The sequence below is a fragment of the Parambassis ranga genome, chromosome 7, assembly GCF_900634625.1.
Source record: "Parambassis ranga chromosome 7, fParRan2.1, whole genome shotgun sequence".
In the NCBI taxonomy this organism is placed as follows: Eukaryota; Metazoa; Chordata; class Actinopteri; family Ambassidae; genus Parambassis; species Parambassis ranga.
The window spans coordinates 3,925,465-3,949,286 of NC_041028.1; the positions used below are offsets into that span (position 1 = coordinate 3,925,465).

Sequence of the window (23,822 nt, forward strand, 5' to 3'; positions counted from 1 at the left end):
CCGTAGCTATGCGACACTTTTAATGCTGCAATTCCATTAGACTTATCTCTAGTGGGGGAGACAGAGAAATGACTGCTGAGTCAGACCAGAAGGGACCAGGGATTACTTATTCCCCATGTCATCTGTACAGAAATGTGTAGTTCATGTGCTGTCCTTATCCCCTGCTTCCCTCTCTCCAGTGCTTACTCTCCTGTGATGCCATCCTCAGTACACCCATTTGTCTCGACACTGTGTAACACTGCCACCTCCTGTCTGGGAGCCCTGGGGTTTCAGCAGCCTGGGCCAAAGGACGGGCAGCTTACAGGGAACGTGGGAGGAAGTAAAAATGAAAGAGGGAGGAGTAGAATTGATAGAAAAAGAGAGGGTAGGACAGAGGAAACAGGGAGGAATACAGGGGGGGGAAGAGTGAAAGAGATCCCAGAGCTCACCCAGCCCTGATCAAAGAGCCGTCTCCCTAATCCCCCAGATTCAGCAGTCAGCCTGTTTCTGAGTATCTCCAGTTGCCGACAAAAAGTAAAGGAAAAACACTTCCGGCTAAACTGCCCCGAAGTGGTGCTATTTTTAACTTTATAAAAAGGCAAAGAGGGACCCCCGACTGTGGGTGTGCGCAATGACTGGGCACAATTAGAACAAAGTACATGAGTGTAGCAAAGAAAGATTTACCTATTGAGGCAAACTGACTGTACAGCTATGAGGTTAGCAAGTAAGAAAATATAGGTCAGTTTCTGGTGTAGCTAGAATTTAGTGTATTGTACTGGGTGATAGATCTAGAGGATTATTATTACACGAGTCTGAAAATTTCCTGTGTAACAAAATCATGCTCCTCAGTAACTTCATGAAGGTTATTTATTGCTGAAACAATTTCAGAGAAGTGTTGACTGGTCATTTTGCTTTGCTCCCCTCATTGATTTAAAGAGGGTGCACAATGCAATTCAATAGCACCACAAATCGCCGCCTCAAAACTTTCTGTACACCTCACTTTAACAGCCCCCTTACACTGTAATCATGCCTACAATAACCATAAACCTGAGCATGTTAAACACATAGACATAGGATTTACTATTAGACTGCTAGAAGTGCCTAATGAACTGACAACTGAGTGTGCCTAATTTGTGTAAGTCATAAATCTCAAATGCATCAATTTCGTGTGACCCCTTTAACCCCAAATATGCTGTTCTGGTTGGGCTCACGTCAGCCTACCTTAGATTACAAATCTTCAAAGCTGCTGTAATAACACAGAAGACAATCGGTAAGCCCATATGTATTCAGTAGAATTATAATGGAAAAGAGTTAATGGAAAAAAGACGAAAGTGAGGATGAATGCATTCTCAGAAGGAGATGAAAAAAAAATAGGGACCCGGTAGAAGGAAATAATGAATGAACTGAGTAAAGGTGCAAGGGAAAAAAGCGAGGAATGGGCTGAACAGGAGGCTGTAAATCAAAAGAGGGACTGAGGATGGAGGGAGAGAGGTGAGGTCAGTCAGATGGAGGAAAAGAGAGGGAGAAGAGCTGGCCAGCAGCAGTAGAGGGAGGCGGAGGAAGGGATAAAAATGTGTGGTGAGGTAATGGCAGTGATGAATAGCCCATGGCTGATCAGTAGAAGCCAGGTTGGTGTTTGAAGATTAGATTTTAATACAATGCTTTGACTTCTCTCTGCTTGCAAAAATAATCACTGGGAAAAAAAAGCAAATTAGGAATTATTTCATACAACACAAACAAATGATTTCACACAAATGAGTTTGCCCTTGATGAGGAGAGCTGGCACAACTCCACGCCACGTTTAGGTTGTTCAGGCCTGTTTTTTTATAGTGGGAGGTCAATCAATAATTCAAAACAATTTGAAAGCAAGTCAGTTAGATATTGGAATCATGACAGTGCTTGTGAACAATTCCTTGTAGCAAATGCAGCCTTAAGCTGATTGCATCCAAATTGCCAGCATGTATGACATCAAAGCCTTGTCTGCCCCAGCATGATGTCCTGATTTATTGAGCACTGTTTTCTGGAAAACACAACCAGTGATGCATTCAATCTCACGTACAGAGAGGAAAAAGCTTGAACTTTGAATAAATTGAAAGTGACATTGAAAATAGATTGACAGCCTGTATTGTACAGTAAGTACAGTGGAGATTGTCTTATTTGCTATTATCTAGTGGTTTTATTGTGAGTCACTTGTTCTTTTTGTGGTCTTTTTGCAGTGATGATAGCAATAATAGTACAGGTAAAAAGCGAGGCATGTTGTTTTTAACACCACTGTATCTTGCCCTTGTGACCACATTTGTTGTTTGGTTGCATTACCTGCTCTATCTTTAATGTTTAAGACTATTCTGGGCTTTAACGACTAATGCTGAGGCAGCTGCTTATGTAGCCACAACGCTAGTGTTTGATTACAGTATGATAACAAGATGTTAACATGCACTTAAGGACTATTACCATTGTCTGTCTGGTCATATCCACTGTGATGCCTGAGTAAATGTAGTATGGAGGTATTGATTGAGAGGTGTGATAACAGCAGATACGTGACATGGCTATTATATGTACAACATGTAAACCTTTTTTGTGTGTGAACAATACAGGCCATAAGCAGAGACGCTTCAGTCCATCTTGCCAGCCGTCCCGGTGGCCAGTGAGGGGACTAAAATAGTACTCTGTCTGTTGCCAAGGTTACAACATTGACAACATGATGTGGCCATTCATTCTCAATACTGTATCTCCCTGGCCTTCTGTGAGAAAGTGGCTGCTAATCTTAGCCCTCAATCTACTCGCCTGTCAAAGTGAAGAGGGAAGCAGCCGAGGTATGGGATGAAGGGAGTTGGGTCAGCACCGTCCCCTCACATTGCGTTTCACTCATCAACAGTCCCCTCCCCCATCCGCTGCCACCCCACAGCTTCTCTCCAGGCAGTGCGTGTTCCCTCAGCTTACAGATAAAAGCTACTGGTACCCCCCCACCCCCACCCCTCTCTCCTGCCAGTGTGTGTGATGGGTGAAAATCAGTGCTGTTTCTATGCAGACCCATGTGTCACTTTTCCTCTTTGCAGGTACACGGTGGCTTGAGGAGGAGAGAAGGGTTGAATGGCAACCAGATGGTAGTCACAATGAAACTGTAATTGAAAGATATGTTATCGTGACTATTTCAAGCTGAGGAAAGTGGTATCAAAGAGACATTCCTTCTAAAAAAAAAAGAGAAGAAAGGGAACCTCTTTTAATTAAAAAACAGTGCTCAAAGGGGCGACCAAAAGTTGAAACTGGAGGCATGTTTGGCATGAATAAGTTGCCCCTCTCCTTTGTGTGGTGACACTGACAAATAGAGCTCCGTGTGCGAAAAGGAGACTTATCTTTGATGGGTAATGAATTCAAAGTCATGGAGATGAACGTGCTCTTTGAGGTTCAGAAGGCTTTAGCTGGAGTCATATTATCTCACTCCAACAAATGGAAGCAGCACTGTCACATGGTGCCATCCCCTCAACTTGATTCGTCAAAAAGAGAGAGTGTGATGTCTCTCTAGGCACAGCTGCGCTGCGGTTGGTTCTGAGGTATTGTTATTGTGATAGTACTACATTTGTACATGCTGGTCATCCTCGCTTGCTTTCTGAATGGTCAAGTTGTGTAATAGCCCGTGTAGCACACATACCAGTCCCAGACAGACAGAGAATTGATTTTTGCGGTATACACATTGCTAAAGCACGACTACAGTACGGTGTGTGTGTGTGTGCTGCTCTGATGTTGTTCCAAGTCAACAGTCGTCCTAGCTGAGGACACCTGCAGGCTAGCAGTGGCCAGACACATGGATATTTAACCAGTTCTTTGTGCTGAACCTTTGTGTTTTTATGACAGACACAGTTTTCAAGATGTGCACAAACCCATTTCTGCTCAATTGCTCCCAGCGGCGGCTCCAAATAGATTTAGCAATGATACTGTGAGAGGGGAGATGGGGAGATGGAGTGAGAGAGGAGAAAGAGACCTAGACAACAATAAGAAAGCAGGAAAGGATAGTGGAAAAAGAGGGGTGGGGGGACAGCCTGAAAATGACCCAGAATGGGATTTTGCAGTTCAGTTAAGAAAGGCTTTGAATGTATTTGAATCACAGACTTGATCTGCCACCAGCCTATTTTTATTAGCTGCTTGACAGTGCAGCATAGTGTTGGGATTACAACCACTGCCTGTGTTATTCAGGGTTCCTCACAGCTAAATTTGTATTTGAGCATTCCTGGCACGTCTCTGCCTCCTCTTAGAGCACACTTTAATGTCTATCCAGTTTTTTTTTGTTTGTTTGTTTCCAAACTACATAATTCTAGTGTCGTGGGTCACATATTCAGAAACAAACATGGCAGCAATTAGAAATGCTTATGTTTTATTTTTATTTTTTTTCAAGTGATTCCTCATCCTAATATCTTCAGAGAATGGGACAAATATTCAAATGAGTTCTTTTATTATGGAGAATTTTAAAGCTATGCTTTGACATTGTTCAAACTTTAATTGAAAATAAATCTATCGTATCCTCTTGAGTGGTATACATCATATCCCTCCTCCATCCCCCATGCGCTAGTTTATGTTATCTGTGGCTAATTTATGCCACACTTAATTTGGCCTTGATTGTAAATGTCCAGGGTGAGATGAGAGTCTTGTCGCTTATTGTGCCTGTGTCTGAGCCGTACACGGTCTCACAGGATTAGGTGATTTTGAATTTCAACTGTGTTTCTCAAATGAACATCTCTCTGATCAGATGAAAACCTCTTTATTGTTGTGACAGTTGTTCCCTTCTGCCTGTTTTCAGAGCGAATCAGAGAAGTTTACTGTTTACACTCTCCCTAAAACTTAAATATTTTACATCAGAGCAGAGATGTGTCCCCTTTGCCATTATTCTTGACAGACGCTGTGATGAACAAAATTTTTTTTTTAAGCATCCTTCATCACTCATGAACATGGTGAGCACATGCGGTGGATTTGTTGTAATTAAACCAGGGCTTGGCTCGGACTTGAAGAAAGACGCAATAAAGACGACAGTTTATTTAGGATAAACTCTCCAGCTTGTAGGAGCTTCACAGGGGGAACCTCCACACTCTAAATCTAGTTGCACGAACATATGAGGGGATAAAGTGGCTCTATTAAATTTGTTGACTCCTAAGATCCTCTCTGAAGCTGCACCGTATTGCATTTGTTGGCTCTTCCATCCCTGCTAGCCTTCTGCACAGCTTCTGGGATTGAATCAGACAGTGCCCAGATCCTCACCATTGCATGAGATGAACATTATTGAATTGCCTGGCTTGTAGATCCACAATTCTAACTTCTTTAGACTATATTGAATTTACCATCCTGGGCAATCAATAATACTAAGTTTTGCAGGCAGTATTGAACTCTATCCTCACACATCTACTCGGTGGTTGGTTTCTCCCCAATTGCTTTGGAATCTGCAGGCTGTCACGTACAAAAGAACTGATTCAAAGTTGGCTTTTTAAAGCAAGGTTCATAAAGCCATGGGAATTGTAAAGGCCTGGCCACATAGTAAAACAAAAGGAGTGTTCACCTACCAAACATGCAGTCAGAAATAAGTGAGGAGAATCATGTTTTGGCTGGAGCAAGGGCTCTAACTTTTGTTGCAGTGCAGATATAGAGAACCATGAACAGATTATCTTCTGTGGCTGTGTTTTATATGTTGAATTACTCATTTAAATTTGTAATCCAAATGGCTTCCAGTATCTAATGAGGCTCTGTTCAGAAGATTATTCTGTCCTCTGAAAGCCTGTCCGTGATAGCGGTAGGCCTAGAGGGCAACAGCATAGCTGTGCAATGCTGTGGCATTCAGTGCATTGCGATTCACCATTGGCCCCCTGGGTAATGAAAGGCCTAATAAATGAATCCATCAGAGTGTCTGTGTGTTGCTCTCTGTGTGTATCTGGGATGCAGTCAGGCCCATACGTGCCCAGTCTCGGGGCACACAGAGGAAAGGGATGCCATTGCTGGCAGGCCTGATGAATGGGTGGCATGCCGCGCCATGACAAAGACGAATGTGACAGCCCCCGTCGCCCCAAAAGGGGGGCGGTGCTCAACTACCAAAGGGAGATCATGTGATGCTGACCACCTCCCCTTCCTAGTTACATCCCCTACTGGCTGTGCCCAAGGTAGGGGAAGAACCAGAGAGGGGAAAAGGAGGAGGAAAAAGAATCATTTTATTGAATGACTACCTCTCTCCTTCTTTCTTTACTTGCTTTCCACTATAGACACATTAAATCAACAGAGGGTTGCCCAAACTGTACCCAGTATTCATTTTCCACCAAGTAAATGATGGGAACAGTTCTTCAAACTATAAGTGCAGTATTTAATAAAAGTACTCAACAAAATAAGAGGCTCAAACAAACTGAAAGAAATTCATCAATAAACATTCTTTGACCAGAATTGATGCAGTAATCTGTGTGCCATGGTAAACAGTCCAAAGCTCTATTTGGTTTTCAGCATTATTACAGTGGGGGGAGGAAATTAAAGACCATGGATCGATATCAATATTTGTTTTATATTACTCAGGTCCTGTGTGAGTGAGTGACTGGGGTCTGATTTTGCTGTCTCTATCAGATAACTACTATGATTTAACAGGCAGATCACTTAAAAAGAAGATGCTCTTGTAGTTGTAGAAGTACCTATCAGCAATCACTCCACCTAAAAGGCAGTGTATTATCAGTTAAAAGTAGAAAAGGGGTTGAGTAATTTAAGTAAGATGGTGTGTATTAATGATAGTATGTACTAATAAAGTATTCTTCAGCTCAGTGGATATTTTGAGCTGTTAGAAAATAGATACATAGTATTAAAAACAACAGAACTAATGTATAGATGTCAGTCGGAAATACAGTCAAACTGAAAATGAAGAAGACCACATTGACCTCCCTTTCGAACAGACGAAGTCATCTTCTGTGTGGCGGGGGGCTGGGGGTCGGTTAACTATCCCCTTTAAGATGGGCCTTCGGTCAGAAGGAGAGAAAGCGGTAAGTCAATGGGAAACTGAGATGATTAAGAGGCTTTCACTGTTAACAGAAGAGCGAGGATTGGTTTCTATTGCACCCTCTTCTTTTCATGGCCTGGTCTAGTGGACAGGCTGGTGCTATAGTCTGAACAGAGCCAAGACTTGCCTATTAATAGACTATTGAGTGCTATTGATCCTTGGCTTGTGTGACACATAAGATACAATGAGCCATAGATCCCAGTAAAGAGCCATGCCTTTCTTTTCACTTTACCACAATTGCATATGATTATAGGAGTCTGAAGATCAGTCAGAAAGGCCTATCTCTCTGTAACGATGACCAGAAGTGCGACAGTACCCTGGCTAAAAAAGTGAGTGCAATTTGGAAACTTTTGTCACAAACACAAAAGCTCATGAATAAAATGGGCACAAAAGGAGACCTGGCTTTGCTTAGACTGAATACTGCTGCTTCATAATTTTGTGTGTGTGTGTAAACCACCCAAACATGGATATGTTTCAGAAAGTGAAGATGCTCTCTCTTTGCATCCAAGGTGAGAATAACTCCAAAAAGCTGCTATACAATTACGGATAAATTAGAGAGATAATGACAAGGGGGAATGGTGGTTATATCAATAACCTCTCTAATGGTCAATTCCAGAATGCTGTCTGCTGTGTGCTAGATTTAGTGTAATGGATAAGGTGCCTGTTTAGCAGAGGCTTACTTGTCGCCAAACGAGGGAACAAACCTCAAATAGCCAAATTAAAAACTGAATAATAGATGAGGGATACTAGGATGAGAGAGGAGACGAGACAGCTGTAATTTCTACTCCTGTTTTTTTTTTTTTTTTTAAAGGAGAATCCTTGGCATGTAATTGTTGAGAATTTATAAGGGCACAGGAGAGAAATAGAGACAAAAGCGAATATACAAGCCGCTGTTAGAATCACCTTTACTGAAAGACACTGAAAGTCTACAAAATCCTGAAAACATTGTAAATGCTGTTGTTATTATCATTGATTGCCACTTTATGTGTGAGTGCGCCTCTCCTTTCTGGGTTTTATCCTCCTTGCAGAACAGAACAGCAGCAGCATCGGTGTTGAATGATACAATATTCTGAATTCACTTCTGTTGTTGAATGAATGATGATCAAACGTTGTATGCGGTTCATATGGGGCATTATTTTCAATCCACTAAGCAGCTATGGTGTTCCAGAAGGCCGTGCTGGAGCTAAAGCCTTTATGAGTTTGTTAACTACAGGAATTATTTTCTCATAAAACAAACGCCTACGCCTGGTTCTGCACAGACTAGTTTACTAACTAGCTTACTGTAGCATTATGGATAAAAATGATAAAATTGGTCTAATACAATACACTTATTGTCATCTGGAGGAGGAAGCATCTACAGTCTTGTTATGTAATGTGTGTTCCAGCTCAGTCTGTGTTAAACCTGGACAGATTTCCTCTGGTGTTTTGCTTTTTATTTGTGTGCACCTGTGAGAAAGACAGGACTTTCCTGCTTGGTGGCAGTGATTCAGTCTGCTGTGAGTGGAACGATGTGATCACAGAAGGTAAAACTATAACTGCACCATTGAGTGCTGGTCATTTGCCGCATCCATCTGGCCCTCTGATCACTGCTTGGAAAGGGCTGAAATCTCTCCTTCTCTTGGTCACATATTTAGATTAATGTGGTTTTATGTTTAAAACAAAATGTTTGTTTTTACAACATTTTGTATTTGAATTGTCTAGAGGCAGGTTTCGGACTCGGGCAGATGCTAGAACAAGGTATAACAATATGCACTGCTATGCATCAGTTTCATCTAGTAGTTTATGTATGTGTAGACAGTTACTATCATTATTTTGGTAAAATGTGTGAATGTGTTTGATTTTTATATCTTTGCCAATAGCATCGTTTCTGCTTAACACCTAGATTCTTGCCTCTTCATGCTCTACACGCCAGTGGAGAGTAAATAGCCACATTAGTTATTTCACCATGGGTGAAAAATGTATTGCAAGCTGCGGACATCTGGGTGCTAATTGTGTCTGCCTTTTATTTATTTTCCTAGTTATAACACTTGCTCAACTGACAGCAGTGTTCAGACATAGGCTCCACTAAACTCTACATGCATTGCATAACTACCGTAGATCATAGCCTTCCACAAGTTGTCTGTGATGATACTGTGGAGTGTGTACGATATGTTTCAGAGAGGGAAACATTGTATTCAGTCTAATTAAAAATTGATTTCATTGGATATGTATGCACATAGATCCTAGTTGTTGTTTTTATACTCTGTAGCATGTGAACATCATGTCATGCTAAAAGGGATGCAATCTCATCAAAGTTTCAGAGCTGTTTGGAGAGCCTGTGAGGAAAGGTTTGTAATGGAGAGACACTGAGATGGGATCTCAACAGCATGTTGGTGAAGAAGGCCTGCTGGCTTGCCAGCTCATACACACAGATGGACGGTGTGTCAAGGGAATCTCACACACACTGATCAGAGGCTCCCCTCCCGTCCCGCAGTGGGAGGAAATGGGACTGAACGAGAGGAGGAAGAGCGAGAAAAGGAGTTAATCACCGCACTAATGCTGCACTTCATCATCGTTTCCTGAGACCGCCTGCTCACCCTCTCTGCCAATACTTGACTGTCTACACAGCGCCCCCCTGCTTTTAGCTTTAGCTACAGCAGTGATACATTTGCCTATCATTCAGTCAGAATGACTGGAACTCAGGTAGGATAGGATGTCTATAGAGGAGACACTCCCAAGCCAAAATGAAAGTTGTTGATCCTTGAAGGTGATTCACGTGGCCGCCGATAGGGAGTAGCTTTGGTCAGACCTTGGCTGGCGTGAGACAGATATGTATGGGGCAATGTGTTTTTTTGTGCTTTTTCATGCATGCCTGTTTGACACTGGTCCTTTGAGGAGGACTATTTATTTTTGCAAAAACCCACATGTGGTGTGCTGACCCTGTGAAGTGTTTGCACGCTAGTATATATTAGTATATGCATGCGTGCTTAAGTGCGTGTAGTATGCATGTGTGTTTAAGTGCGTGTAGTATGCATGCTGTGCACAGAGATGGTTCTAAGGCTGGCGGTGAAGGTGAGTGAGTTTAAGCAGGCTCCTCCCTCGGGCTTTTGTTCCACAGACAGTTACAAACAGGATCTTAGGAAGAGCTGTGCTGTGCTGTGCTGTGCTGTGCTGTGCTGTCGTGCATGGCCAACCATCAGCTTGGCCTTACAAATATGAGTCCAAGTACAACATGCATAACTCACAGCCTTGCTGCCACACCCGGCCCAGTGCCCCAGTAGGCACTTCTTTAGACCAAATCAACAACAGACTCCATCCATTTTAGTGAGCTAGATGAATTACTGTATGTTACCATTGATGCCTGGTGCACAAACCCCTCTCTATGTCTATGACAAGTGCATCTGACATTTATGTTGTATTTGAATGGCTTAAATATGTGTATACCTTTTAGTTTTGTGTTCACTAGACATCTCAGAAAATCAGAAGCTCAAGGCCCTTGCACAGGATTAGTGACACACTCATAACCTCGAGTGCTTTGTTATTCTAAGGATGTCTCACATAGACTCACCTAAATGGTTTCCCTATTGTTTTTTAGCATTGCATTTCAGGTTACCTGACTGATATTGTCCCTTGTGCTCTTCTGGGGCATTGAGTATGTGTCTGCTTTTCAAATTGCTCTTCAAGCAGCAGTACAAAGAAACAAAGAGTGTCTTTTGAGATGGGACCCTGCTGTAGGCGTAAGCAGGGCTATGGTATGGTGTGACGGCTCGGGAGTGTGTGTGTGTGTGTGTGTGTGTGTGTGTGTGTGTGACTGTGAGTGATAGAGTGACAGCCACATGACAGGACTGAGCTGTGATCACAGCTCTGTTGAGGAGACACCGATGGCAGTGCTTGGCTGGCTGCCTGTCAGTTTGTCTGTCTGTCTGCCTTTCTGGTCATACTGTAGGTACACATACACACAGACACACATACCTGGATCAGGTCTTAATGGCTTCCTGTCTTTCTCACACACGTGGCCACACACACACACAGTCAACAAACTGGTGGTGGAGATGCCACGGATGCAGTGATTTCAGCTTTGGTTCCACATCACCTCCCGCTAATGGTGGTAATTAATTGATGAATGAGGTCAAATCGGAGATATCCAGGCACGTCTCAATTCGGTTACAACCCCATCTCATCCCTGTGCTCACCTCTCTGCCACCCCCCAAGTTGTTTTCTTAATGCGCACTGCACCACATTCCCTCTCTGCTCATCTGCATAAGACCTTGGGATGAATGTTAACGATGTTTAATTAGACAAGACGTGGGATGGATGGGTGGATGGAGGCAGTGAGGCCAGGGTGGTGCTGCCCCCCGCTGGGGGGAGTGAACACATAAAACTCACACAGAACTGCAAGCTTTCACATACATACACACACACACACAGGAACACACTGATGATGAACAGTAAATGACCATTAGGAGGCCAAAAGCTACAGCTGAACATGACCTTACATGTGATTGCTACATTCTGACCATATTTCACCAACACCAAGGACATAGACCTCTCATTGTTAATGCAATACAAATGATTCATTTGTTATATGTTAGGATATTTTGTAGTGGGTAGTAACTGCCCTCGGTTGTAAATCTAATTAACCAAACTGGAGTCAACTAATTTCTTGTAAAATAAATGGCTCATATTGAAAACATTCAACTTCATTTTCCCTTTTTTTCCCCTTTATTTATTTATTTATTTTACCAAATTTGTTGTCCAAGCTCAATCCTGGAAATGTATTAAAGGAGATTGCGATTGTTTCACAGCTTGATTACTGTTTTAATGGATTGACTAAAATATAATAAGTTTTTTTTTAATTTTTATTAAGTATATGTAACATTGTGGAATCATTATAAAATGTAATTATAAATTAAGTTTCTTAAAATGTCTTGGTTGACTGGATCAACCCAGTTTGATCCCAGTCACTGCGATCTGTGCCTGAGGCCAACACTCTGGCTTCTCAGGCTTATCTAAAACATTGAGACTTTTTTCATCCCATCTCCCTCTGTATAAACATTTCCACTACACTGATCTGTGAAGGAACATCAGGCAGCAGCTTACTGTAGGGTAATCCAGTAAATGATCGGCATGTCGTTTCGACTGTGCAGCCCTTGCAGAGATAAGGGGATGCAGATGTTTCTCACTAGCTGTTCCCAGATGAGGTGTCATTATCCAAGCTTGGTCTCCGACCTGCTGTTTTCAGCCCATCTCCTCAACTGGGTGACTGACTGTGGCCTGGATGCAAAGACACACTCATATGTGAACTCTGTGTCTATTGCTCGCTGCTGTCTCCACTAGCTCTGTGCTTATCTTGTGGTCACGGCCAGGCAGCGACACCTGCAAATGCTGTGGATTAGCAGGCTGCCTGGGGTGAGGCATTTAATGTAGTGCCCCAAGGATCCTGGGCTGAAGGCAGGCTGACTTGTGAGGCTACAGCAAGCTCAACGGAGGCACCGCTTGGTCTTGACTGAGATCAATGACTTCTCAAAGCTGCCACCTAAAAAAAAAACATTTAATGAAACAGTCATTTTAGGGACATGGGTAAACATGCTGCGACTACAAGAGAGAAAAGGAGAATGAGTTTGTTCTTTTAAAGGTCTTGCTTAAACAACAACAAGCCTTCTTGTTCTCTTTTGTGTTGGAGATGCCATGTTAAATCTCTACTCTTAATTAATTTGGAGAGCACAGAGAGGGAGCGTTTGTCACCCATGCTCTCGCCTGTTAGTGCTATTTGTCTCTGGGTGACCTTTGATTTCACACTGCATTGGTTTTCTCCTGTTATGGACAAGAGGCGGTTTTTGCTGACAACAGAGGAAACCTTATCTTTTAAATAAGTAATTCCTCAACTGCTCACTGAGTTCACCAGCAGCAAAATATTGGGTTTGCTGAAAAGGCAGGCACAGAAGCTCATAGGGGAAAAGATCTCCTCTCTCTGTATATATTGCCTAGCTCTCATTAAAAATTCCACAACACTGTGTTTGAACAAGGCTTAATAGTATATAGGTCTATGTGAGAGTGTAGATGAACAGCTCTTGGTTTGGCATCTGCTTTGTGTGTGAGTTAGGAGGCACATAGGGGGCAGGTTTATCACTGTATTGTAGAGGGGTTTTGGGCAGTGACACAATAGCCACGGCCAGGCCTTCTTGGCACGCCCAGAGCTTTAGGTTTTTGGGAAGGGAGCATCGATTGGGGTGATGGCTGGAGTGACTGAGAGGTGGGACGGATGAGGGAATTGCAAGGGGGATGGATGTGTTGGCACCTGGCTCTGTGGGTTCTGGCTGGAAGCTGGAGTAGTCTCCAGTAACAGTGATGCATGGCCATGAATTATATTATGCCTTGGCAGCTGCTTACTCCCAGATTCATCTCAGCAGCCATTGGGTTATTTATTTATTTGTTTTCACAATTTGTCAAAAGAGTTCCCATGTAAAAGAAAAAAACAAGATTAAAAAACGAGGTCGATTTAGAGTATTCAGTGAATGGGTGTTTGTGCAGGTGAAAATATTATGACTGGAGTGGAGTATTGTGCTGAGTTTCTGACTGAATACCATTGTGTGGCAATGTACATGACAGCTTCCTCTGAGCATCTCTTGAACACCTGCCTGGAAACCTGCCTGGATAAGACCTCATTCAATGGCTGCCCGCGAGCAGTAGCAGCTCAGGCCGTTTGAGATAGAAGTGATGCCTTGGGCCTTTTGTCCAACTCTGACATGGCTGTTCGGACACCTTTGTTCTGAGAGGAGAGGCCCTTTCATGGTACGCCCAGGGAACAAATTGAATCTGGTTGACAATTAATAGCCATGCGGCATGTTTAATTAAGAGCATGTAGCCAGCGAGCGACGTGAGGAAGATAAACAGAGGAGAGTTGCACAGAGCCAGTCTGGGCTCACAAAGGAGCAGGCCATTGGAGAGTCTGGCTGATCGATTCCCCTCTGTCTGTGGAGAGCAGCCTTCACAAAGAGCAGCCCTGTGCCTCCCCTCTCACCGGGCTGAACTTTTAGAGGGGAGAGATGTGAGACTGATATTGCACACAAGGCAGATGAGAGTATGCAGATAGGGAAGCAGAAAAGTTAAGGAAAAGTTCCCACAGTGAAGGAAATACAGTGAAATCTATACGGCTGCACTTAAGCATTTGGTAGCTTCAATTTAGTAAGAATGACCTTGGACATGATTATTACTGTGTGTTGAAAGTCATTGACTGTATCTCACGTGGATGGTTAGTGTTACATAGATGTTTGGTGTCGAGGTCTGCTGCGAGGAAACAAAACATGCATGCCAGCAAGCGGGTTTGACTTCAGGCGTCTGTGACCTTCACAGTCCCACATTCCCGTTATTGTAACATGAACACAAAGCGGCAGAGAGCCAGGAGAGAGAGAGAGAGAGAGAGGGAGAGAGAACACTTGACAGCTTGTCTGATAGGTCAAACAATACCAGCCATGGCCAAGCGATGCTTTGGACAGATAGCTACACACATGCACACCTAAACACACACACACATGCACTTATACCCACTTCAATTAAAGAGAGCCCTCCTCCAGAACTAACAATCACATCAGTCAGTGAGATGGCAGGAGCTGAGAGCAGATAAAATGTAAGCAGTTCATGTGAGGATTTGACTGGTACTATATGGTATGTGTGCCTGCATTTAGAGTCAGTGTTCATATATGTGTGTGTGTGTGTGTGTTCTGCCGGGACATGTGTGTGCTGACAGGCGAACAAAGAGATGACAGGAACAGAAAAGGGAGTTGCAGGGATGTAACTTGCCCATGTAAGAATTAAATATGTGTGTGCCGTACAGAGTGTGTACAGGAAGTAGCAATAGTGGATAAAGGCATGAGTCTGACAGACAAAGGGTGATCCTTTCATGCTGACGAGTAGTTGGACAAAAAAGAAAGTTTCTGCTGGCTAATTGGCCTGAGCTTGAGATCTGGCCATTCTCTTGGCTGAAATTTAAGACTTATCTTGTCTTCATGTCTTTTCTCTCTCTCTCTCTCTCTTTGTCTCTTAAGAGCAGAATGTGTCACATTGTGGATGGACAGAGCACTTGGGCTCAACATTTCATTTTGCTGCAGATGTTGCAGTCGATTAAATACATAACATTTTGTCCTTTTAGACACAATATACCTTTTCAGCATGTTTGTTTGCAGCTTTCGTTCCTCCTCCACTTCTCTCTCCTTCACCTCTCCATGCCTAGCTTTTGAACAGGCTCTACTTTGTGTCAAAATCTGTCCTCCTGTTGGAACATTCTGCATTTTTATATAAAATAAAACTATTTGTATATAGCTGCAGTTTGAGAACAGGCTGAACCAGGCACTTTAAACTTTTTACAACCCCACTAACTTTTAGCACAGAATGCTACTTATGCATACATTTGTTTCCACACGTGCATGACTCCATAGTCATAGCTGCAGTTTTGAAGGAGGACCTGTAGGTGGTTTTAGGGGGTTGAAGGGGTAGCTCAGATTGAAAGTTAAAATTAGTTTCATGCAAGGGTGCCCCAGTCATTTGGCTGCACTGAATAGTGGAATTCAGAGGATAATGCAGGCATTAATTGATTTTGGAGCCTGAAATAAATAGGCTTTCAGGATCACATAAGACAGAACCCTGCTCATTTGTGCCTTTTGAGGGAGGATGAAAATCTCTCTGCCCTCTTTGGATGGGTCCTCCAGGAGCCCTAAAATGAAATCTGACATTCGTTGATTGATATGAAGTGAATGGTGACCTTCTAGATTCCACTGTCACTTCGTTTATGCATGATACCATCGGTCCTTGACTTTTGTGGATTTTTTTTTCCCAATATGTGAAGATATAGTGCTTAGATTCTTACAATGTCTCCACAGAGAAGAATCACACCTCAATTATATTTAGATGACATTTAATGCCCTCTCTGTGGATTTTCACTGTAATATCTTTCTCTCACAAAGCAGAAGAAAGCAACAAATGTAACATTTATGTCAACACTACACTCTATGAAATTGTGGAATTACATAGGAATCAAGCAGACCTGCTGTCTGTTTGCTGTACAATCTGACACGGCACTTCCAATATCTGCTGTCTACCAAAGCAAGAGCATCTGTCAAATAAAAAGACATATAATAAAGAATTAGAAGAGAGGAGACGCAGAGAGAGAACCGCCTTGTCTAGTAAGTTTGACTGCTCCTGCAGGTTTTTCCCACTTTTGGTGGACAGAAGTTGGGTTTTGAGGAGGAGAAAAGTTCAGGAACAGAATGGGGGAACAGCCTGGAGTTCTGGCAGCATGGCTGGGGTAAGGTCAGAAACTTGGAGGCTCCACCACTCTCCGTTCTCCTTGGTTGGGTTGTCAGCAGGGGGGAACAGACATCCTGCTGCATAGCTGATGAAGAGGACGTGCAGCGCGGACACCAGAGGTCAGACAGCCACGGGACGTCAGGAAGTGAACCTGGCCACTTCCCGCCGCGCCATGAAGTGCACCACAATGTGTCTGCATGCACAGGCCCACACATTTCTTTCCCCCCTGTTTACTAATGTACTGTTCCACATTTTTGCCAAGCATCCAACGCATCTTAGAGTCTTGCCAGAAGTTGGAGCCCAAGGGAAAAAGGGATGGGGGGTGGGGTGGGGGTGGGCGATGGTGGTATGGAAGAAAAAAGCGGTATAATAGAATCATTACACAAGACACATGTCTCAAGGGTATAACAGTAGGAGGTCCCATATGGACTTTACATCAGCAGCATGCACATCCATTGCAACTTGCACTAGGTCGCAATGCACCCTAATTATAGCTGACAAAGACAGATGTATTTCATCTCAGTCAACTTTATGTCCAGTGTCTGTGAAGTGCTCCATTTGAGCTGGTGTTCGGTTATACACCAGTTTTTTTCTTCTTTCCATGTCTTTTGTGATATTGCCGCCGCTTGTGGGAGGCAATAGCTGACAATTGTAGTCCTTCAAGGCCAAATAATTACATCCTCTCAATGAACATCCAAGACAGCAGCCATGGCACCAACGCCAAAACAATCCTGGCTCATGCCAGCTCCCTCTTGGTTCTGGTCTCATTCTCTGTCTGTCATGTTTTCCCTTTTCTCATATGGCTGCAGCTTCTCTTTCTGAGGCTGAGTAAGAATGGTGGGATGCATAGTAGTGGGGCTGCTCATATGTAAGAAACCAAGATAATGAGTGTTTGTAGATTTTATGAAGCAGTTTATTTCGTTTTTTAAAACAGAAGAATTTGAGAATATTTCTTTCTTTCTTTCTTTCTTTCTTTCTTTCTTTCTTTCTTTCTTTCTTTCTTTCTTAACAAAATGAGCATTTTTAATACTTTTGCGGTGGAATCCATCTTGTCAGGGAGGCCCCACTTTTGCTGCTTTTAAGATATACAGATGGCTGACGAATGGAAAAGCGTCTTAGAATAATGTTTAGCCACCTCCACCCCTACCCGTATGCGTGCAGTCATCCGACACACTACTGTTGTCTCTTAATGCTAACTCTTGTTCTTGTACAAAAGCATACAGCGTATAGAAGTGATACAGTAAACAAAAAAGAGAGTGCTGGCGGAGCAGCTGCTGTAGGTAACATTGATTGTGGGAGCATGGAGGCGTTGAGGAGTGAGAGGAGTCTCCCCAAGAGAATGCCTCCTTTTTTCAGAACAGTCTTATGACCAGCATGCCAAGCAGAAATGTGAAGAGATGCATTGACCAACTACTGGAAAACATCTATCCAGGATCAATGCCAAATTGATCCCAGAACTATGTATAATGTAGGCCAGTGGACGGTTTGTCTCTTTCCACCTCCTGTATGGCAAGAGAGAGCCAGGCCGCAGCAGCTGAGGTAGCAAGCTAGATGGACAAACTGAGCAATAATTGAGGTTAAACACACAATAACGTCTTTTGTGGTTAGGTTGGACTGTACGTCTTTGTCCGTCATAGGATCTTGTTTAGCCATGGCCATGAAATTTGCGTTTTAAGATAAATCTGGTACATCACATGCCAGAATGCTGGATGGTTTGTGCTTATGGGAAACACACAGCAGAACAACTGCTACTCATCACAGTGGAGTAACAGAGTGGACACAGTGTGGCTTCCACCCCTCCCTTTCAGCAGGGAAGCCCCATGCAGGTCCTAATGAGCAGTATGCTGGAGAGGGCATGTTTTTAACCTAGCACAGGGACTCGTAGAACAGCCTCACTCCTCTTCAACAGATGCCAAGTGCAGCTGTCAACAACTCTATACTCTATTGTTGCTTACTTTCACTTTCTAAACTCTCACTCTCCTCTTGTGTCTCATCCTTCTCCCCCCCCCCTCCCCTGTCCTGACCATTCGTCTTGATAGCAGATCCACTGCATCCTATTATGAGACGTGCTCAAACAATCTTAAAGGCTAGCTGGAGGTTATGGCTCGCTAAAATAGATTCACTCTACCTCACTTCTTTCCCAGGCTTAAAAGAGTAATGTGGCCATATGAGATTACATAGATACGGAGTGTGATACATTATTGCTAGTGCATTAAGAATTCATGAAGTATAAACAAAAAAAACTTAAAATGATTCAGGTAAGATGCTTTTGCTTGCAGAATTGAACCAGAGCACGCTTTTTTAATCACCATACCTTCACACCTCTCCTGCTTTTAATGCATTTATCATTGTCATGGGGAAAAACTTTAAACTTTGTTCCTCCTCCCTTCTTTTCATCTTCTCTCTTTTTAGGTCTACCCTCCTTCTCAATCCCCTTTCTCCAGTGCTTGTCTCTATTTGTGTCTAATTGCATTAGACATTTTTTTGTGTGTGTGTGTGTGTGCAATCCTGTGATAGTCTAGTTCCTCAGCAAACCCCTCCACCCTCCCCAGTCCATTTGCTCCTGGTCCTGGGCAGGTTGGTTTCCTGGGCTGCCCTGAAGGAAATATCAGATGACCTGGCTCTCCACAGCAAAACCCAGGTCATTAGGGAGGGCTCCTCTAACCGTATCCATCCATTGGCCCCCCTCTCATCCACTTCCTGCTTTCAAGTGCAGGGCAAGGTCAAAGCTTTGAGGATGCATTCCCCAGACTTCACCACGAGTCAGGCTGGAGGCGCTGTGCTCTGCTCTCTTACCAGACTTTGCTCCATCTATTCTTTCACATCTTCCTGCTCTCTCATAATCATTTCATTAGCTCAAGCTTTTACTGCAATCAATAACGTTATTTGTTCTAATACAGCTATTCATTAAATGCATTTTCATTAATGTCACTAGAGCACCACTATAACTGGAATAATACAGTAATGGACAAACATGTGCTGTAATTGTGAAATCTCTTTTTTTAGGTGATGAAAACTAGTTTCAAATGGCTGAGCTCACAGAAAATGAGTCATTACTCTATGTTTTTACATAGTGTCTAGTAAATTGTAGGTTTTAAAATGCAAACTGAATTCTCAGACAATGATGTAATAATGTAGGGTAGCACAGACGGAAACGTCCTCCCACATCTCATTTTCTGTCCGCTCAGATGCGCCGTGGCTGCCGGAGGAGAGGAGAGGCATTATGGATGGTGTTTAGAGACAGGTGTCTGATGTGTCCTGAGATAATGCCAAAAGACCCCTATCTCTCTGTCTAATGGAATAGTGACAGTTGTTTCAAGTGATCAGGCCTGTCATCCAAATGCTGTAGCGTCCTCTCAACACTTCTTCTTCCTCATATAAATGGAAGTTGGTAGTAGGAGAGAAGATCAGTGCATACCAGCCTTAAGTCATCCTGAGACAGTACATCTGCTATGAAATATCTCCATCTAACACTGGTCCCATGTTTGATTGACTTACAGGGTACAGGTCTAAATCTGATTAGACCCACAAACACATATTTTCTAACTAATTTAGACAATCAGACTATAGGATGAATTAAATGACAAATTCTTTACTAAGAGTTTACCGCTCCTGCTCCCAATGCCCCCCCTTTTCTTGGTGCAAAGAAGTGAAATGGGATGAATATGTTAGTGTCATCTCCAATTTCAAATAGGTAGACATTTCAAAAGCTGATTCTCTCTGGAGAAAACGTTGTACCTCTAGAGTGAAAATATCATTTGAAAAGCGAGACAGTAAAAGCCAGTCATCTCAAAATGAAAATTTTCTCATGGTGGCTTTCCTTTTCACCTCAGCGGTTATGGAAAAGAAAAAGAAAAGTGAGCGAGCGAGGTAGGTGAGTGTGTATGGAGGCTCTGAAAAGAGAGAACTGAAGGGGAGGCACGCTGATGAGTACAGGAGTGACACCCTCTGAAGAGCATGTTAATAACGTGCCAGGCACAGACAGGTAACCAGTAATCAGGCCTTCTGATTGTAACACGACAGACACAAACGCACGCAAACACTCTCGCCTCTCCATCTCCATCAGCCCTGAAACTGCTAGACTGCTCCGTCATGTACTGGGGCGGCCCCCTCTGCTAACAGTGTGTCGCAGCTTTTACAAAGACAAAAGAAACAAATGAGATGGCTGGGTTACAACAAACAGCTCCGGGTTGTTCTTTCCCCTGGAAAATGAAAGGCCCTCTTTTTTTTTTTTTTTTTTTTTTGCAACCACCATGTCAATTAGGGGCCGTATTGCACATACCCACTCTCTGCTTCACTGCTAGCTTGTGCTGATTGTTATTTATTTTGATCAGGCTTAAATGGGAGTTGGCCTTAATTTAAGCAATACAGAATACAGTATATCTCAGCAACACCTTGAGATAATACCCAAGCAAGGATCATGTCAGTGGGGAGGCCGAGGCATAAAGGAGAGACGTACAAACAACCTTGCATGAGGTGGATTCTGAACTGAGAGGGAAAGTGAAAGTAGAAGCTGTGTGTACAGAGAGCCCCCTCTGAATATTTCCCCAGCGACGAAGAGCAGGCCAGAGGCAGTGAGGTCAGCAGATAGAGTCCAGAGCCCATTGACAGCTGCAGGTTTGACTTTGATGCACCATCAGTGTTCAGCACACCGCTCACCCATTTCCCCCTCCACCTCTCGCACTAACCCGTAAGCGTGTTTACTCAACCTGAACGCACGCTAGCCTCTCATTATGCCGCCCATGCAAACTTTGTCTCCTTGCAGCTGTTTAATGGCTGCACGTCTGTTTTTGTTTGTTTCCTCACCATAAGATTATTGCACCTTTATGGCTGGTCGGGGGGTTGGAATAATCCCTGGCATCTGTTCAGAGAGGGAGGGGTGAGTAAAGAGCCAGAGGTAGAGGTGTGCTTCTTTTACTTCTATTTTTTATTTATTTTGTCTAAATACGAGACCATGTGGCCCCTTTATTTCATCCTATGCCATGAGGCCGAGGCTGTGGCTGGATTTTAAAGACAAGAATGATGGAAGGGGCTGCTTGTTAACAGGCACAGAGGTCACTGAAGGAGCTTCCTGCAGCCGTTTATCGCTCCCAAAATGGACACAAAGTAGCAGGGATTAATCTGATCACTGCCGTGTTATCCTAATTTATTTACAAATTTATGCAGAAAAGTAACATTATTGTGACCCTATTTTTCCATTTAATATTGTAATTGCCTTTGGCTCTACTGCCATCACACAGGCATTGAGTCAACAAGGTTGTAGATTGGGACACTTACTCTTTTTACTCTTCATTGTTCTTTTCTTGCATAGTAGGAGTTATAAAGGAGAGCCCTGCACTCCTCATGTCAGACTCCTTCCCTCCCTATCTTTTTCTTAATTCAAGACTCCATCTTGTCAAGGCTTCACTGCCTCCGGTCGTTATGGCAGGAGAACAGGAAGTTAATCAACACAGCATTATCTCCCAGCCTGCACCTGGAGGCAACAGTGCCAGTCATGCTACCACCCCCCTCTCTGTTGGGACTCCTGCCAGCCTGGGAACCCCTCACAACGAAGCGCCCCGAAGCATCCCTATGGGCTATCGCCAGTGTGCTCTGTCTGTGCCAGGTCACACTTGTGACACAGCCTTGATGAGCCAATGGAAGCCTTCTTCCAGTGGTGCATACTTTAAAGTGTGTGTGCTTTCAAAGAGAAAAAGGAGGAAAGAAATCGTCTTTTTATGATCGCTTTGTGCAGATACTTGCAGTATGTGTCATATTTTTCCAATTCCTGGTTTAGAGATATCTGTGGGTTTTGTTGATGTTATTGCCGCCTGTGGACAGGTGAAGAAACAATATAAAGTCCCGGAGGAAGCACCTTTGTTTTTAAATCAAGCTCACAGAGTCAGTCATGACAATATTTGAACAATATATTTACTGTTAAAGGTCTGTACATACTCTAACATAAGGAGGGACACAAATCTGACAATGGTTTTGTGGAGGATGGCAGTAGACCCCTTCTTGTGTCTAGCCCTCTAAGAATCTGACAAATGTTCTTGTTGAAGAGTGAATTGCTGGCTGTCGCTGGTAATCATTAGGTTGTCTACCAGCATCTAAAGTGCTTTTATTTCTGCCCATTAGTTTGGTGAGAAAATGGCTGGGTATGGCCGAGCATGTTCCCCTTTACACTCAGGCTGATGCAGTAGGCAGGGCGAGCATGGGAAACATGAAAGTGTTTGAAGTATCTCTATTTATGCCAGTGGCAGTTTGTGCTTCTTTTTTTTTACTTCAGTGTCTATAGCATCTTGTTGTACACAACTGACTCCAAAGGATCTACAGCCTTTTCTGAAGCAGCCTTACACACGCATGTCAATATTGTGAGAGTGGCGTGTAATTATTATTCAAAGGTTAAATAGTGGATTGATCCATAGAGGAGTGTCAAGGGCAGATCAAAGGGATTTGAGGGAGGATCGGACCAAAAATGTTAAAAGCTGCTCACTCTCAAACACAGAGACGTCAATCTCTCTGAGAGCACCTTGATGTCCTCAGAGGAGAAGTTGATCAAAGCTTTTGTAACAAAGATGGTCTCGGAAGATGATCTGACCTCAGCTGCTTTCTACTTCTGTCTTTCATTTTACTTTTACCAGCCTGCATTTACCTGCCTGAACTCACCGGCACTTCCCCTGTTTCCGTCTTTCCTGTGTTTGTGCTGCTGGTTAGACTGTCTGAATATCAATGAAGCCGTCTCACTGATGTATAACAAACACAAGAGAACAGTGATTAAAGATGACATATCTAAGCCTCACTCCCTTCCTCTCCTCCTCTGCTCTCTTTTTCACAGGAGATCGCAGCTTACTTGATAACATTTGAAAAGCATGAAGAATGGCTAACGACATCCCCTAAAACAAGGTAAGACAATTACACTCCTGGCCTCTTTTAAAACAGGTTTTTTTTAAACATTCATTTTTTTTCTGAAAGTATTACATTTAAGGAGCTGACATTTCCATTTTGAGTACTACAGATTTTTTTTTCTCCTCATACACAGCTCACAACCACCTTCAAGTTCAGTGTAGGATGTTTAATATTACACACTGCTGATGGCTGTTCAGAAAAGTTTGCAGATAAATGATAGAATATTAATAGTTTCAGCACAGCAATTAATGTAACATGCATTTGTGCAGCATCTGCTGTGAATGCTATGTTAATGTGCTCCTGTCTGACTGCACATACTCAATACTCAGCTGTCTAGGTCAGGCGTTACACCCACATGTGGAACAAAATGCCAAGAGCTACTGTGATATTTCAAACAGAAAACGAGTTCCAGCATTTGCATTCATTTATTTTGTTAATACAGTATATGCAGATACATTTATATATATAGGACCAGTTAAAGAGCATGTCCTCCTTGTTTTTTTCAGCACGTATAAAATTAAATGTCTTTGTGGCAGCACTGGCTGTGTTAAATTTAGAACATGTGTAGGATAATAATAATGCATTTGTGATATTATTCCCTGTTCTTTGTTTGAGTAGCTTTAGCTAGCGATTGAAATCCTTGGCCTGTTGTGGACTGTTTCCA

At 43.1% G+C, this 23,822-nt stretch overlaps 1 protein-coding gene across 3 annotated transcripts in view; it reads left to right on the top strand.

Annotated features, from left to right (window-relative positions):
- The window catches only part of camta1a (calmodulin binding transcription activator 1a), a 253,255-nt gene that overhangs the window by 90,228 nt on the left and 139,205 nt on the right, over window positions 1-23,822 (top strand). For all 3 annotated transcript variants that reach the window (XM_028409713.1, XM_028409712.1, XM_028409714.1), the window contains exon 4: window positions 23,088-23,155. In XM_028409713.1, the coding sequence (XP_028265514.1) occupies window positions 23,088-23,155 (68 nt within the window). The remainder of the gene's footprint in view (window positions 1-23,087; window positions 23,156-23,822) is intronic.